At 37.7% G+C, this 16,687-nt stretch overlaps 1 protein-coding gene across 3 annotated transcripts in view; it reads left to right on the forward strand.

Annotated features, from left to right (window-relative positions):
* The window catches only part of CAPS2 (calcyphosine 2), a 172,643-nt gene that overhangs the window by 125,229 nt on the left and 30,727 nt on the right, over positions 1-16,687 (forward strand). For all 3 annotated transcript variants that reach the window (XM_089674091.1, XM_089674090.1, XM_089674089.1), the window contains 3 exons: positions 5,935-6,053; positions 14,686-14,762; positions 14,959-15,113. In XM_089674091.1, coding sequence (XP_089530217.1) covers positions 5,935-6,053; positions 14,686-14,762; positions 14,959-15,113 — 351 coding nt within the window. The remainder of the gene's footprint in view (positions 1-5,934; positions 6,054-14,685; positions 14,763-14,958; positions 15,114-16,687) is intronic.

The following is a 16,687-nucleotide window of genomic DNA, read 5'->3' on the forward strand; positions in this document are numbered from 1 at the left end:
CCCACCTCTGAGAACAAAACTGCTAAAATAATAGTAACAACAATAGTAACTAAAAATATTATCACAATTGATTTTACAATGTAGCAGAAAATGGATTCAATATTGTGTAATGCACAAGGGTCCTAAGAGAATTTTATTCATGCTTGTATTTCAGGTGCCCTCCTCTTTAAAGGAAAATGGCTTTTCCCTTTAAATTTTGTCTTTATCAGCACAATATTTTCTGCTAAATTATACACATCTGTCTCTGTCTACCTTTTATAGTATTTGTATTATTAAAGCAACAGTAAAATAAATGAGCAAATATAACCACATTTAGCTTAATATATTGCAGGGTAGACACGAACAGAATGTTTTTGACTACTTGTCGAAGCAGTAAGTAAGGCTTCGCTCAGGGGACTGCTGAACTAGACTTTGAATTATAAAACCTGCCACTACATGTCTTAACAGGGATTCGTTGTAGAACTATTTTTTGTGTTTGTTTGTTTTACTTCACCTGAAATTGCTTGTGAAAGTTTCACTGATTTTCAGTTTGAATTGTGTATACAGACTGCCTCCTTCTATTGTCCTGTTTATAATCCTGAGCAATTGCCCTATTATACTGTCACAAAACATTACTGGGAGCTGAAAGGACAAAGGGTGGTTAAGCTAAAAACAATTTGGGAGCTTGAATTACGATGAAATGGAGGAAGATTGATGGCTTTCTATGTCGAAGTTGTATTAGCTATTGACTAACCATGAAGGTTATTTATTTAAATTTGCCTTTTTTTACGAGCTGTCTCCATAATGTGAAAATGAATACATCATTGGTCAACAGATCATCACATTCAATCAAGTGCAAAATTGCAGCTTTATCTTCTTCAAAAAAGGAAAAAGGGATGTGTATTGAGAAGGCTTTGGAGATAAGGAATACAAATGACAAAATTTACTGACTTGCCTATTATAATTGGCTCGTTTCCATTCTGATTACACAGTCCGTAATTTCAGCCAAATGTAGTTCAGTCATTAGTTCCTTCATTAGTTCGTCAAAAACATGAGCTGGAGTTGAGGAACAGTGTAAAGATACATATCAAACCATTATTTTCAACTGATGGCTTAATTGTTTTTCTACTCATTAGTCCTTGCACACAAAAGGATTCTCCTCCTGTTTTTAAAACTTTGGAGGGAAAGCCTGCAAAATCACTGACTTGGATTGCATTTGATTTTATAGTGTGAAAGAGCATAAACTACTTCTTCATAGAGACCAGTGGTCTCTGAACCTGCTGGCATTTATTTCATATTTTGGATTCATGTTTCCATTTAGCCAGTCTTGTGAGTCACACAAGCCAGGCATATACACTAGGTTTTAGGATTAGTTTTTCCAATTCCTCTATCACCTTTTCACCAGTAACTTGCTCACTGAACAATGAAGCAACATCATTATTACCCAATGAGCAGAGAGATGGAAGCTCTGTAGATGAACCGTGAATAGCAGTGTCATCTTCTTGGCTATGCAATGTGACGAAGGTGTGTAAATCACATCCAAGAATGAACTGAAATACAAATCCTTTGCCAAAGAAAAAGGTTTGAATGTATGCCTTTTAATTCTGTATTGCCTTTTTGCCTAGAGCTCTTTAACTATAATAGAAGAAAATGAGGTCACCCACTTCAGTGAGCAGTGTGCAAGGTTGGGTGGATCAAAGTGGCGGTTGAGTGAAATCACAAATGCTTTCATGGGTTGAATAGCCATGTTTTTTTTCAGCTGTGCAGTTTGCTGTTTGGACATAGTTCAGCTTGAACTGTTTATTTGCCAGCAAAGTAACATCTTTTTTTTTTACCGCAGGTAAATACAGGGATATTAAAAATTAATTAAAGGATAAGTTCAATTAGTGTACAATCCTTGCTCTGATTTTGTCCCCCTTATGCAGCAAATTGGTAATTATCACTTAGTAGTATAAATGTGCTTTATATAGTGTTTCTACAGCCTAACAGTCTGTAGTCTTTAAAACTGAGAATGGTGCTGGCAAGAACTATGGGTGACCACATCCCCAACCTGACATGCGTGCACAAGACTAGTAGCTGATGCTCTGTGGTGCTTTCTTGCATCAGGATTCTCAATTAACATCAGAAGCTTGGGCCAGACTGTGAAAATACTATATAAGGTACTTCATGATAATTATAAACTCACTTATTACAAGGTTGGGGGCAGGAAAAAAATCAGCGTAGAGGTGCACATAATCCTGTAGGCTATTCAAATCACAAACCTTTTCTGCAGTGTAAACTATATACTGTAGTAGTACATGGATACACATGTTAACATACGTAATGTGGTTTTACTACACAGAAAAAAATTTACTTTGGTCATTTCCTAACTTTACTGCAGCCTTTCACAATATTGAGAAATGTGTGTTAAAGTATTTGTGAACATACAATACAATTATAATTATGCAGGTAACCATTTCAGAATTGATCTTTCTTATCTGTTTAATAAGATTAAAATGTTCACTATGAGCCGATATCTATATGACTTGCGAGCCAAGTTGTATCCACCAAATAACTACCCCCCAAGACGCCAATATGGACACAGTATATCTCAAGTATATCTGGATCGCACACACCCAACACACAACTACCACTGTGTACATAAAATTAATTTTCCATATTGTGTTGCGCTCCTATTAATAAGTATCTCTTCTATACCACTGGTCCCTTAAAAGCACCCAAAATTAATAATGTATGATCAAATAGTCTAATTAACAAAAAAATATGTATAAAAAATATGAAAAAGCACATGTGTATACAATTACTCAAAAAATCTTAATATAATAATCACTTATATGAAAAATAACTAAATGTGAATACTAGTACACTCTTCAAAAGTACACGATGTTGTAACATAAACGTGATAACAAATCAATAATACACCATGATTAGTGAAAAAAAGAAGAAAAAATATATAAAAAATATATGTGATAAAAAATATATATATATAATATCAAAAAAAAAATATATATGTGTACTACAAATTAATAAATGTGTAAAAAATATATATAATAATGTCCTTATAATACAGTGACTCTGTGCTTGATTTAATCTTGAATCGGTGACTTTTTGTGAATCCGTGACTGTATATGAATCCGTGACTCTTTGTGAATCCTCTAATTAGTGCAGATGTATGCTCACCTCCTTATCTGCCTGCAATTAGGCTATATGCGCTTGTGGTTCACCTCCTATGGAACCTGCTTAGATGAGATTTCTCCTTTATAGATTATGGAATGTGGATATCCTTTACCATTGATTAACCCTTCCGGGATTAATCACTCCTTACGAAAATTCCAATCCCCTTATGCTCTCCTCTCCATGCGTTTCTCCATATGTGGGGACAAATTACCAAACATAGTGTTTTATCCTTTTTAAAAATTTCTGCTTTATTGCTTCCAAATGGTTCACTCACATTTGCTGTTTTCAATATAAGGCAATTTGTATGTAACGAGTCCTCCGCCGACCGTTGAGTCATGCACCCGCCGTCTGTCAAACAATCCGGCTTTCTCCGAGTGACGTTGCAGCCCCACCCCTACGCGTTACGCCACTGGTCACGTGGCTTCATCAGGGGGTTTTGATCAAAACCGTAGGGGTGGGGCTGCAACGTCACTCGGAGAAAGCCGGATTGTTTGACAGACGGCGGGTGCATGACTCAACGGTCGGCGGAGGACTCGTTACATACAAATTGCCTTATATTGAAAACAGCAAATGTGAGTGAACCATTTGGAAGCAATAAAGCAGAAATTTTTAAAAAGGATAAAACACTATGTTTGGTAATTTGTCCCCACATATGGAGAAACGCATGGAGAGGAGAGCATAAGGGGATTGGAATTTTCGTAAGGAGTGATTAATCCCGGAAGGGTTAATCAATGGTAAAGGATATCCACATTCCATAATCTATAAAGGAGAAATCTCATCTAAGCAGGTTCCATAGGAGGTGAACCACAAGCGCATATAGCCTAATTGCAGGCAGATAAGGAGGTGAGCATACATCTGCACTAATTAGAGGATTCACAAAGAGTCACGGATTCATATACAGTCACGGATTCACAAAAAGTCACCGATTCAAGATTAAATCAAGCACAGAGTCACTGTATTATAAGGACATTATTATATATATTTTTTACACATTTATTAATTTGTAGTACACATATATATTTTTTTTTTGATATTATATATATATATTTTTTATCACATACATTTTTTATATATTTTTTCTTCTTTTTTTCACTAATCATGGTGTATTATTGATTTGTTATCACGTTTATGTTACAACATCGTGTACTTTTGAAGAGTGTACTAGTATTCACATTTAGTTATTTTTCATATAAGTGATTATTATATTAAGATTTTTTGAGTAATTGTATACACATGTGCTTTTTCATATTTTTTATACATATTTTTTTGTTAATTAGACTATTTGATCATACATTATTAATTTTGGGTGCTTTTAAGGGACCAGTGGTATAGAAGAGATACTTATTAATAGGAGCGCAACACAATATGGAAAATTAAGATTAAAATGTTCTCTTATGTGACCATGCATCTTTTCTTCCTGTGGGGCAGGGTTTACAGGACACTGTGCAGACACACCGGATGTCTTCATTCTATAGTCTCTTCAGCCTTAGGCAGGATGCATGCTCTGCTTGAGCAGGGGGTTTGTTTAAAATGTAGTCTGTGATTGGAAGGGGGTGTATGCCAGATGCAGGCTGGGATTGGTAGGGAGGTGTGGTGGCTGAATAAACCATTCAGTGCAGGTATTCTGTGTGTTTCTTCACAGTGTCCTGTATCTCTGAATGGCCAGCCAAAGGATGAAAACTAACCACACATGCACAGATCAGTTTCCGTGTCAGTTTAGAACAAGGAGGAAAAGTGACTGACAGGATCAACCAGGTACTTCAGATGGAAGAAGCACATAAAAGTGATAGAGACTATGATTTATAAAATACACATATGTGAGCAAACATTAAAAATTTTTTTAGGGTAACATACACTTTATAATGCCTTTCAAAAATGCATTGGTGTATGTTACACATTAACATTGTAAGCTGATGTAGAAATGCAAATTAAAATGTTTTTGTACTAGCACAGATATGAGCTGGGTCTTAAACTAATGGTTTCCTAGTACTGCTATCATTATTTATTCCACAGACAACCATTCATTCAAACCTGGGAACTCTAAATCCATCAAGATGGAGTTCAGCTGATGAGGATAAAATAAAAGTATGGATTAAAAGTAAATAAATAAACATTTATACTCACCAAGGTGGATGCAGCCTCAATCTGAAGCTTCATCCATCCCTCACTGGCTCTGTAGTGCGAATTGAGTAATCAAACACTGCTGATTGCTCAGTTCTCCCCTCCGCTCTAAACAGAGAGCCCTGACTGTCAGTCTCAAGCTTTCTGCTCTGCCCCTCCAGCGCTCACTGGAGGTCTGGGCTGTGAAAAGGGTGGGAGCGGCTGGGTCAGGCTCTTGGTGGATCGCTGAGAGGCTGAGCCATATGCCATAATTGCTGTCTGTATCCCTGCTGGCAGTAATATCCTCACATTTCGTTCAAGTTAGAGAGGTTACCAAGACAGAAAGGGAGGGGAATCAGTCCACTGGGGACAACAATATAATCATTAGTAGAGAAAAATTAGAAAATTTGTCAAGATATTAATATCTACTTCCCTGCTGGTGAGATTCCCCCACATTCTGTCCTTGTGATGACACTGGTTTCCAGGTGAGGTGAGACACACAAAGCAATAAAATTCAGACAGAGGTTCTAGCTCTGCCCTACCCTAGACCATAAAAAAAAAGTTTGAGTTAAATTAGTGAATAATTAATTTGATGAAATAATGCAAACTGAATTATTGCGTATCAGACTTAAACAAATATGTATTGCTCATAACATTATGTAAATCTGCTCTTTGCAGGGAGCAAACCTCACTTTTTTCACAGTGGATCATCAAAGTCTTTCAGAAAGCTTAAGGAAAAATCCTATACTTACCATACGAATCACAGCCATTGATGAGGGAGCAATGAAGTCCTTGAGGTAAAAAAAAATTAATATTGGACTAAATTAATAATAGATAGATAGATAGATAGATAGATACAGTAGATAGATGGATTTTTGTCATTGATATTTAGGGTTACTGGGTAATTTTTCAAAGTTCTGCAGGTTAAATGTCTATGAAATTACTATGTAAAGCTTCCTTGCTCAAAATGTAATACCATCTGGCTTATTTATTATGGAAATGTAGAGTGCAGTAACCCATAGCAGCTTATCAGATTTCATTTAAATATAGTGAAGTCACTTAAGAGATTATTTCTAATTGGTTGCCATGGATTTCTGTACTTGCATAAGCCATGCTGCATATTTTCAGTCAGTAAAAACAGACTTTTAGGTGGTAAATTGCTAAAAGTGAGCTGTAGTGAAATAATGTGATTACTGCTAACACCTATTAAGATGTAATGAAAGTGCTCCTTTCAAGTCCAAACTTGAAAATTCCTTTGCACAATGAACAGCCTACTTGCCTTTAGCAAGTCCATAATTTAAAAATGTGTGAAAAGTATAGGATACAAAAATTACTTTGCTGCCCATACCAAACAATCACGTTACGACCATCATTTTTTTGAAACAGGATAGAAAAATACAGTTGCAAGAAAAAGTATGTGAACCCCTTGGGATTATGTGGAGTTTTGCATGAATTGGGCATAAAATGTGCTCTGAACGTCATCTAAGTCACAACAATAGAAGAACACAGTCTGCTGAACATAATACTACACAAACATTAGATGTTGCCATGGTTTAATTGCACATAACATGTAAACATTCACAGTGCAGGGAGGAAAAAGTATGTGAGGCCCTAGCTTAATGACTTCTCCCAGAGCTAATTGGAGCCAGGAGTGAGCCAACCTTGACTCCAATCAGTGTGATGATATTGGATGTGTTGCTGACAGCTGTCCTGCCCTTAAAAAACACACACCTGTTTTGGGTTTACTGGTTTCAAGAAGCACTGTCTGATGTGAACCATGCCTTGCAGAAAAGAGCTCTCAGAAGACCTACGATCAAGAATTGCTGACTTGTATGAAGCTGGAAAGGGTTACAAAAGTATCTCCAAAAGCCTTGATGTTCTTGTGTCCACGGTAAGACAGACTGTCTACAAATGGAGAAAGTTTATCACTGTTGCTACTCTCCCTAGGCGGGGTCGTCCTGTAAAAATGACTGCAAGAGCACAGCGCAGAATGCTGCATGAGGTAAAGAAGAATCCCAGAGTGTCAGCTAAAGACCTACAGAAATCTCTGGCACATGCTAACATTTTTGTTGACACATCTACAATAAGGAAAACATTAAACAAGAATGGAGTACATGGGAGGACACCACGGAGGAAGCCATTGCTGTCCAAAAAGAATATTGCAGCACGTTTGAAGTTTGCAAAAGAGCACCTGGATGTTCCACAGCACTACTGGCAAAATATACTGTGGACAGATGAAACCAAGATTGAGTTGTTTGGGAAGAACACACAACACTATGTGTGGAGAAAAAAAGGCCCAGCACACCAACATCAAAACCTCATCCCCACTGTGAAACATGGCGGAGGGAGCATCATGGTTTGGGGCTGCTTTGCTGCCTCAGGGCCTAGACGGATTGTTGTCATTGATGGGAAAATGAATTCCAGAGTTTATCAAGACATTTTGCAGGAAAACGTACGACCATCTGTCCGCCAACTGAAGCTCCGCAGAGGATGGGTGATGCAACAGGACAATGACCCAAAGCATACAAGTAATTCAACAAAACAATGGCTGCAACAGTACAGAATACACCTTCTGGAGTGGCCCAGTCAGAGTCCTGACCTCAACCCGATTGAAATGCTGTGGCATGATCTTAAGAGAGCGATTCACACCAGACATCCCAAGAATATTGCTACACTGAAACAGTTTTGTGAAGAGGAGGGGTCCAAAATGACTCCAGATCGTTGTGCAGGTCTGATCTGCAACTACAGGAAACATTTGGTTGAGGTTATTGCTGCCAAAGAAGGGTCAACCAGTTATTAAGTCCAAAGGTTCACATACTTTTTCCTTCCTGCACTGTGAATGTTTACATGTTATGTGCAATTAAACCATGGCAACATCTAATGTTTGTGTAGTATTATGTTCAGCAGACTGTGTTCTTCTATTGTTGTGACTTAGATGACGTTCAGAGCACATTTTATGCCCAATTCATGCAAAACTCCATGTAATCCCAAGGGGTTCACATACTTTTTCTTGCAACTGTATAAATATATGAGTGATTTGCTCAGGATAATATGAACACCTTTTATGGACTCTTCCCCATTTGCGTTTTATGGAGACATCACATCTCATGTACTTTTTTACATTATCTTTTTAAAGTGCCCATGTTTGACAGTAGTAATATATTGCGACAATAAAGATGTTACTATTGAACATCCTCTAAATTTTCTTGTGCAATGTAACTGTTGGCAGCTCATGTAGTTTGCCTTCTGAATGCTTTATTAGAGGTCTGTCATGCTTGAGGTGTACACCCCGAAAGCTTGTTCTGAAAATTTGGATGTTAGTGCAAATAAAAAAGGTATCATGGACAGTACTCAATTGTTTTTAGAGAATTGTCAATATACACCTAAGGCATCTAAGTGGTTTGTTTTTTAGGGTCATAATTTGTGTAAAATTACCTATTGTGTATTGATAGCAGCCTATGCTAATTAGGTATTAGATAATAATTTAGCACTACATGAAGTTGCAGATGTCCATGCCCCCTGCTGCCCACCTTTATTTCTTCCTGCAATCCCTAAATCACTGCTGAGTCTTGTAGTGATGTAAGGTTCGGAGGATGAAACCACAGTGTGAGGCAGATGGCACAGACATCTGACACTCCTGGAAGTGTCATATACTGAAGACACTGGTCTTTATCTGAACAGTGTTGCTTTAATTTTGTTTTTACATATCCTGCTTATATACTATAAATGAACAACTGAAACTGGCTTACTAAAGCTACCAATGGGTTACCAATATAAAAAAAGCTTGATTCTCTCTTTTTTGGCATTCGATTTTCTCTTACCTTTCTTGTTTCTCATTCACATACTATCTCTCTTTCTTGACTGATAAAAGGACAGAACTATCAAAACAAAGAAAAATACATACATTTTAAAAAATGGTATTGAGAAAGAAGCATACTTTGAGATAAAAATTACTTTAAAGTGTTACTAAACCGAGAACCCTGCATTCACTATATCTGGTCTCTCACAGTACACAGAACATGTAAATGCAATTATTTTAGTAAATATAAACTGCTAAATACCTTTTCTCATCAGCAGTTAGAGCAGTCTTGTGACTTCTATCAGTGTCCATCTGAGCCATGGTTAAAGCTTGCAAGAGGAGTTTTCATTCTCCTCTTACTGTCCTATGAGATTGCATAACCCCTGACCCTGTGTCTGAACAGTGCTGATTGGCCCTATGCTGAGCATGTGCAGAGTGTCCCCAAGGCAGTGTTCTGTCAGGAAATGGGGAACGTGGAAGAAGGGGCGGATCAGAGAAGACAGGATCAAACATCCTTTTTACACAATGCAGAGGATTAACCTCTTAAGTTCCACAGTTAGTATACAAGCATGCTTTACTGCATATACAGACTGATTTTACTGTTGTGGGTTTAGTAACACTTTAACCTCCCTGGCGGTATTCCCGAGTGTAGCTCGGGGTGAAATTTCAGTACCAAAAGCGGTATCCCAGAGCTACACTCGGGCTTCCCATGCGGCGTTGCTCAGGGATTCCCTGTAGCTCTTACCTTGTTCTTTTGCTCCCGCGATGTCCCTCCTGCAGCGTCCCCGGCTATCTCCTGCGGCTGATGCCGGCATCCGGCTTCCATGTTCCGGTCCCTGTGACGTCGGGACATACGGGGGCCGGAACCGGCAGCAAATTTAAAAATTTTAAAAACTGTCATTTTTTTGTAAACGAATATTACAGAGCAAAACATTGCTGTTTCAAAGCATTTCACATATATTTTGTCCCTAGTGCTTTGTCCTGTGCCCTGCCTGCATTTTGACTGTTCTTTCTGCCTGGAAACTTAGAAAAGTCCATGGCATCCAAAAACCGTACTTTTAGGTCAAAAGCGGTTTTAGACCAGCTAGTAAACAGCGATAGCAAATCAGAACCACTGCAGAATTGAGTGATAATGATTTGTGGGGAAATTCGTCATCAGACACTGAAAACGATTTTGCGACTTTGCTCAGCGATGTGCGAACTTGGCGCTATATTTCAATTTCAGTGTTTTTGGTTTGATTATATTATTGAATAAATTTATTATTATTATATTATTATTTTTTATGATTATTTATTAAATTATAATTTATGATTTTGTGTTTCAAGTTTTATCATATCCGGAATATTTACTAGACTCTTGTTCGGACAGATTTCAGTGAGTTATTCCTAAAAATGACAGGCCTACAATAAAAAACTACATATTTCCATGCAAAATAATGGTACCGCTTTCAGCACCAAATATCTGAAATAATCATACCGCTAGGGAGGTTAATAAAGTTATATGGGGTTCACTTTGGTTTTATTAGAACATGTCTTTTTTTTTAGCACTGACAAGATACTATACTGACAAGTTGTAAGTACACTTAGAACCCTCCATACACCCCTCATGTACTACTTGCATTACTTTAGTTTCTTCTGTTAATAGAACATTGAGCAGAACATTCAAGCTAGATAATGTTGAATTATAGCATTACACGTGTCTTTAATGTTATTTTCTCCACTCACATTCATAAGTTCTTGCTCCATTTTTAGAATATGGCAAATATTATTGGTTCCCTGTTTTCAAAGCACTGCATAATTAATTTAATTACATCGCTAATTACTAGAACTTGGAAGGCTCAATGGCTAAACCTAGATATAAACAGACTTTAGTACTAAATTATATTGTGCACCACTGACAGCCTAAGACCTAAGTGCTAAAGAGATCAATATTAAAAGCAATGTTCTATAGACAGAATCATTTTTTGTCTTGGTTTAAACAATGATTTACGTTGTTGCACAGTACATATAAATAGACCACCTAATTTCCAATTATGTTTTAAGCTCTGTACCTTAAATGATTATATTCTGTTCTGTAAAACACGTGACATATATAATAAAATCTCTTTTTTTGTGATGAATGAAGGTATATGTCACAAATTATTTACTGGCTTAATAGCGTATCAGAAAAGTTGTAAATGTGTTCAGATAGGCACTTTTGTCTTTAACTGTCTGCTACTACAATTCAGGTATGCCACTGTTAGAAACTACTATTCCATCCAAAGCTCCGTTGATGTCATTAGGGCTTTGATATAATACTCAGGCATGGACCAGACCATTCAGAGGGGATGATAACGAGCAATTTAAAAAGCACTCAATACTGCTCATGGAGATTTTCAGGTTCCTGGTGGTACAGTACTTAGCCTGTCCTTCGGTCTTCTTCTTTTTTTTTTTTTTAATAATTCTTTATTTTATTTTTTTTAACTTTTTGCAGTCTATGACTAGCTATAGATGTTATGTACATAACTTATTGCTTTGAGTCTTTGCCTGTTAAAATTTTCAAAACTTGATTGCATTCCATAATTTGAGCTAAGAGAGAATGCCAAAATCATACCATATAGAATTATCACATCTCAGGAGGTAAACATACTTTGCCACATTTTAATAGTGGAACCAAAGAAAAAAACTAGAGGGGATACCCTCAATATGAACGGGACTTTAACCGTTTCAATACCGTGCAATTTTACACCTTCCTGCCCAGGCCAGTTTTCAGGTTTCAGCGCTCTCACACTTTGAATGACAATTGCGCGGTCATACAACATTGTACCCAAACTAAAATTTGATCATTTTCTTCACACAACTAGAGCTTTCTTTTGGTGGTATTTAATCACCGCTGGGGTTTTTATTTTTTGCTAAATTAACAAAAAAAGACCAAAAATTTTGAAAAAAAAACACATTTTTCTTTGTTTCTGTTATAAAAGTTTACAAATAAATAATTGTTCTTCATAAATTTAGGCCGAGATGTATTCTGCTACATGTCTTTGGTGAAAATAACCCAAATTAGGATGTATTTTTTAGTTTGTAGGAAAGTTATAGAGTTCACAAACTATGGTATAGATCTGAATATTGATCAATCCTGAAGTACTGACAGCCAATCTAATATCTTGAGGTCCAAGAATGTCAGAACAGTACAGATATCCCCCAAATTACCCCTTTTTGCAGAGTAGACAGTCCGACGTACTTCATAAGAGGCATGGCAAGTTTTTTGAAGTTGTATTTTTTTGTCATAATTTTTCGGAAAATGAAAAAATTAAAAAAATTATTTTCACTATTTTTTTTTTACATACTGTCAGCAGTGCAGTACAGCGTCATCATATAACTGGCATGGCGGTGAACAGCGACACTGACTGGTGACAGTATGAAAAAAAATATATATATATATTTTTTTTTTTTTTTAATTTTTTTATTATATTTAATTTTTTATTACATTTTTTTTATTTTTTTAAGATTTTTTTTCATATTTTACTATGACCAAAATAGTACAATGTTACCATAGTAACATTGTACTACTTTGGGGAAGTGATCAGTATTTTTTTTTTTTTTTTTACACAATTTGCTTATAGCAAAGAATTACTTTGCTATAAGCAAGCATTTACCTGAATGAAATCGATTCATTCAGCTTTTTTTTTTTTTTTTTTGTGCTTAGCTGTGATTTGGTCACAGCTAATCACATGACATGTGCATGTGATTAGCTGTGACCATTCACAGCTAGGCACTAGTATACAATGGATGGCATCATGAATGAAGCCATCCATTGTATACAACTGTCATGTGACCAGCTGTGATTGGTCACGGCAGGTCACATGGTACCGGCAACGGGAGCCGGTACTCGGATCTGTCATCGGCCGTGTCCGAGGTGCACGGGCGGTGACAGATCGCACTGCTGCGTCGCTCTGCAACCGCGCAAACCGCGCATGTGCGGGAGCACGCCAAATGGCGTGCACCCGGAAAGCTGCAGCGCTTTTCAAGCCGCCAAACGGCCATTGGCCGGGCGGCTAATGGTTAAAGACATCGTAATAGTACATATCATGACTAGATAATTAATTTATTTATTACAGGTACTAATAGAGCGCCGTCAATTTACGCAGTGCTTTACATATATATTTTACATTCACATCAGTCCCTAACCCTCAAGGGGCGTACAATCTAAGATCCCTAACTTACTTCCATACATACACATACTAGAGCCAATTTAAACAGGAGCCAATTAACCTGCCAGCATGTCTTTGGAGTGTGGAGGAAGCCGGAGTACCTGGAGGAAACCTATGCAGGCACAGGGAGAACATGCAAACTGCAGGCAGGTGGTGCCACGGCTGGGATTCGAACCAACGACCCTAGTACTGCCAGGTTGAAGTGCTAACCATTTAGCCACTGTGCTGCCCAGATAAAGCAATAATGTTTATTGATTCACATAAAAATGGTGGAAAACTCCATAGCCCTTGTATAAAACTCATACATTTGAATTTCAACATAGACCTTCATAAAACCATACAAAATCAAGGCTGGTGTAGTGTCCTGTTGATAATGCCGACGCATTTCGCAGTCCACAGCTGCTTCATCGGGGACCTCTTGGGACTGGCAGCTTTTGTTTTTCCATTAATATTTTTTCACCTATCTTCTGTTAGTGTGGGCTACCCAGTTAGTGAATGCTTCTTTCTGCCTCCCCTCCTCTTGGCCCAGTGTCCATAAAGCCCTCCCTCGTTGCCATTTGGTGGGGGGAGGGCTCTTTAACCATGCATATAGCGCCCTCTCGGGAATTAGCGGTAATTAGGCTATCATTTGAAGTAAGCTGTTAATTACATTTTCTGACATGTTAAATGCTATTTATGGAAATGAAATCATTATCATGAAATGATTGTGAACTTTTTGAACAGTCCTATGAGGTCCCTGATGAAGCAGTTGTGGACTGTGAAACGCATTGGCATTATCAACGGGACACTACACCAGCCTTGGTTTTGTATGGTTTTATGAAGGTCTATGTTCAAATTCAAATGTATGAGTTTTATACAATGGCTATGGAGTTTTCCACCATTTTTATGTGAATCAGTAAACATTGTTTTATCTAGTCATGATGTGTACTAGTACAATTCCTTTAAAGTTCCATTCATATTGAGGGTATCCCCTCTGTTTTTTTTCTTTAGAATGCCAAAATCAAATAGCTAGTGGTCCAAAAAGGCAGACAGGCAGTCTTACCCTGGATTGACTCAATTTTCACTTGCAATCAAAAATATTGAATGGCAACAGGCTCTTTACAAAAGGTCATAATGTTTGTTGACATTTTGCTTAACTTATAAGGTTTGGGAGTTAATCTTATGCTAGGTAAAACAGACTAAGGCGCAGGTGAAACTGGTTTAGAAGGCCAGTTCAGCTTGTTCGTTTGCCTAACCTTAAACACTTCAGAGTCTTAAGCTATTCCGTCGTATTCCCTGGCTTACTGGGAAGTATATTCCATCTAGTTTGTTTTGCATGTTTCCTAGGGCTTTCTGCCAGTTGGATGTGCCTGGACAATTTCTATTGGCAGCCTACCAGATGACATCTGTGTGAGATGCCCAAAGCACCTGACATAATGATGTTCCCACTTGTGTTTCCAGGGTCATGTTTGAAGAAAATAAGTATGAACCTGGTGTTCACTGGCAGGATGATGAAAATCTTCTTTTAGCAGTACAAGGTATGTGATCAGTGTTCAATCTTTGCAATCACAATTGACCTTCATTTGTTAAAAAAAAGCTTTCCATTTTGCTGTACTGTTGCAATACTGTGTCATTGCCTGACTTCACATTCTCTTTGTACAGTGTTGTGGTTTTCATTGATAGAGAGTTGAAAAGAAATTATTTATGACCTGAAAATTATTTAATCTTTTATAGATGCGATGAAAGAAAAGTTGAAGAACAGAAGTGTTCGAACTCTAACAGGTTTGGGGAAGCACTTCCGACTACTTGACAAGAATGGAAGTGGTTGCTTAGGGAAAGCAGAATACAGACAGGCTCTGAAAACCTACCACTTGGATATTTCCGAAAAAGTAAGTGTTGCTTTCATAACAAAAAATATATTTGCTACTATTATGCAGATGATGAGGATTCTTTTACTGCATAACAATGCTCTCCCATTGATTGCTACTGTCACAATAGCCTGTAAATATGTAATTTCTGGAAAGTTGAGTTCAATTCTGCATCAGTACACAGTACATGTACAATATTATAGGAAACTCATCTAATATTTATGTACAGGATATTCATATAACACTAAAAGATGAATAAATTAGGACACAATACATGGCATAATATCAGGAGGGAGGTGAGTTTACCAAAATAACAATCCAACTAAACGGAGCTGGAGCTGGGTCTTTTAGAAGATGATAACAATTTGTGGAAAATACATATTTCAAATGAACACATGTTCAGTCAATGTGAAAAAATAGAGATTACACATACTGATGATGTTTATGTTTTCGGAATTAAATATTTTTAGAAGACAATTTAAAGTGGTGTTATAACAACTTTTGCATCTAGTAAATATAGCCTAACGTTCACATTTTAATTTACAGGTGCTTTGCCTTCACTGTGCTAGGTACTTAGGAAACGACTGCTAGGCCTCCCCCCCCCCCCCCCCATTACCCCTGGCGTGCACTGGAAAAAAAACACCCACTCCTACTACAGTGATGCCCGCTGCCAGCTGTGGCTGACTAGGCTTTCAAACAATACAAATTTCAATAAAATATTCATGAGAAAAAACATACAGACATAGGTAAATGACACCTACCGACAGCATTCTGGAGCCCATAATTAAAGTTTGGGTGCTCTACATCTTGTACTAAAAAAGGTCTAATAGTGGAACTGTATTCTACTTTGTACACAACCTTCAGTGCACAGATACACTTGAAGTGTGGTAATAGGTGGGAGGAAGACTTGGGTCCCTTTGAGGAAGATTAGTGGCAACAGGCACTTGAACTCATCTCTTTGGTATCCCTCTCTCCTTCTTAACCCTTAACACAATTATTTATTTTACACAGGGTTCAGTAAACCCCAAAATGCCTCCACCTATGGGGTAGATCTGACTCACCTAACTGTCCACGTTGCACAGTAGACACAGGGTCTCTGATCCATATCTTGTGGCGTTGCCCTAAACTTCATCATTATTAGGCTGCAATATTCCATACACTTAAAGTGGTTGTAAGCCCTTGGTCACATGGGGTGCGATTTGGCATGCGCTTTGCATGCCAGGCGACTTGCAAATCGTATGCCAAGTTGCACTCTATTGTCCGCTATCAGAGTGGTCATATCAGTGCGGTTTCCGACTTGGTCGGAGCCGCACCGATTTCAAAAGTAGTGCATGCACTACTTTTGTTGCGATTTGCATAGGCATCTGTGTAACTCACACGATTTCAAAATCGGGTTTGATGTGATCGAGGTGTAAAGGCTTAAGGTTTTTTACCTTCATGCATTTAATGCATGACCGTAAAAAACCTTCTGTGTGCAGCAGTACCCTTAGCTTCCTCAATACTTACCTGAAGCCCATCGCGATCCATCGATGTGCACAACAGCCTCGGCTGTCCCTGGTCTCTACCTTCTCATTGGCAATCACAGCCAGTCAGCC

The sequence above is a fragment of the Staurois parvus genome, unplaced genomic scaffold (genome assembly GCF_062004578.1).
Source record: "Staurois parvus isolate SC_StPar_1 unplaced genomic scaffold, SC_StPar_1.0 ptg000147l, whole genome shotgun sequence".
In the NCBI taxonomy this organism is placed as follows: Eukaryota; Metazoa; Chordata; class Amphibia; order Anura; family Ranidae; genus Staurois; species Staurois parvus.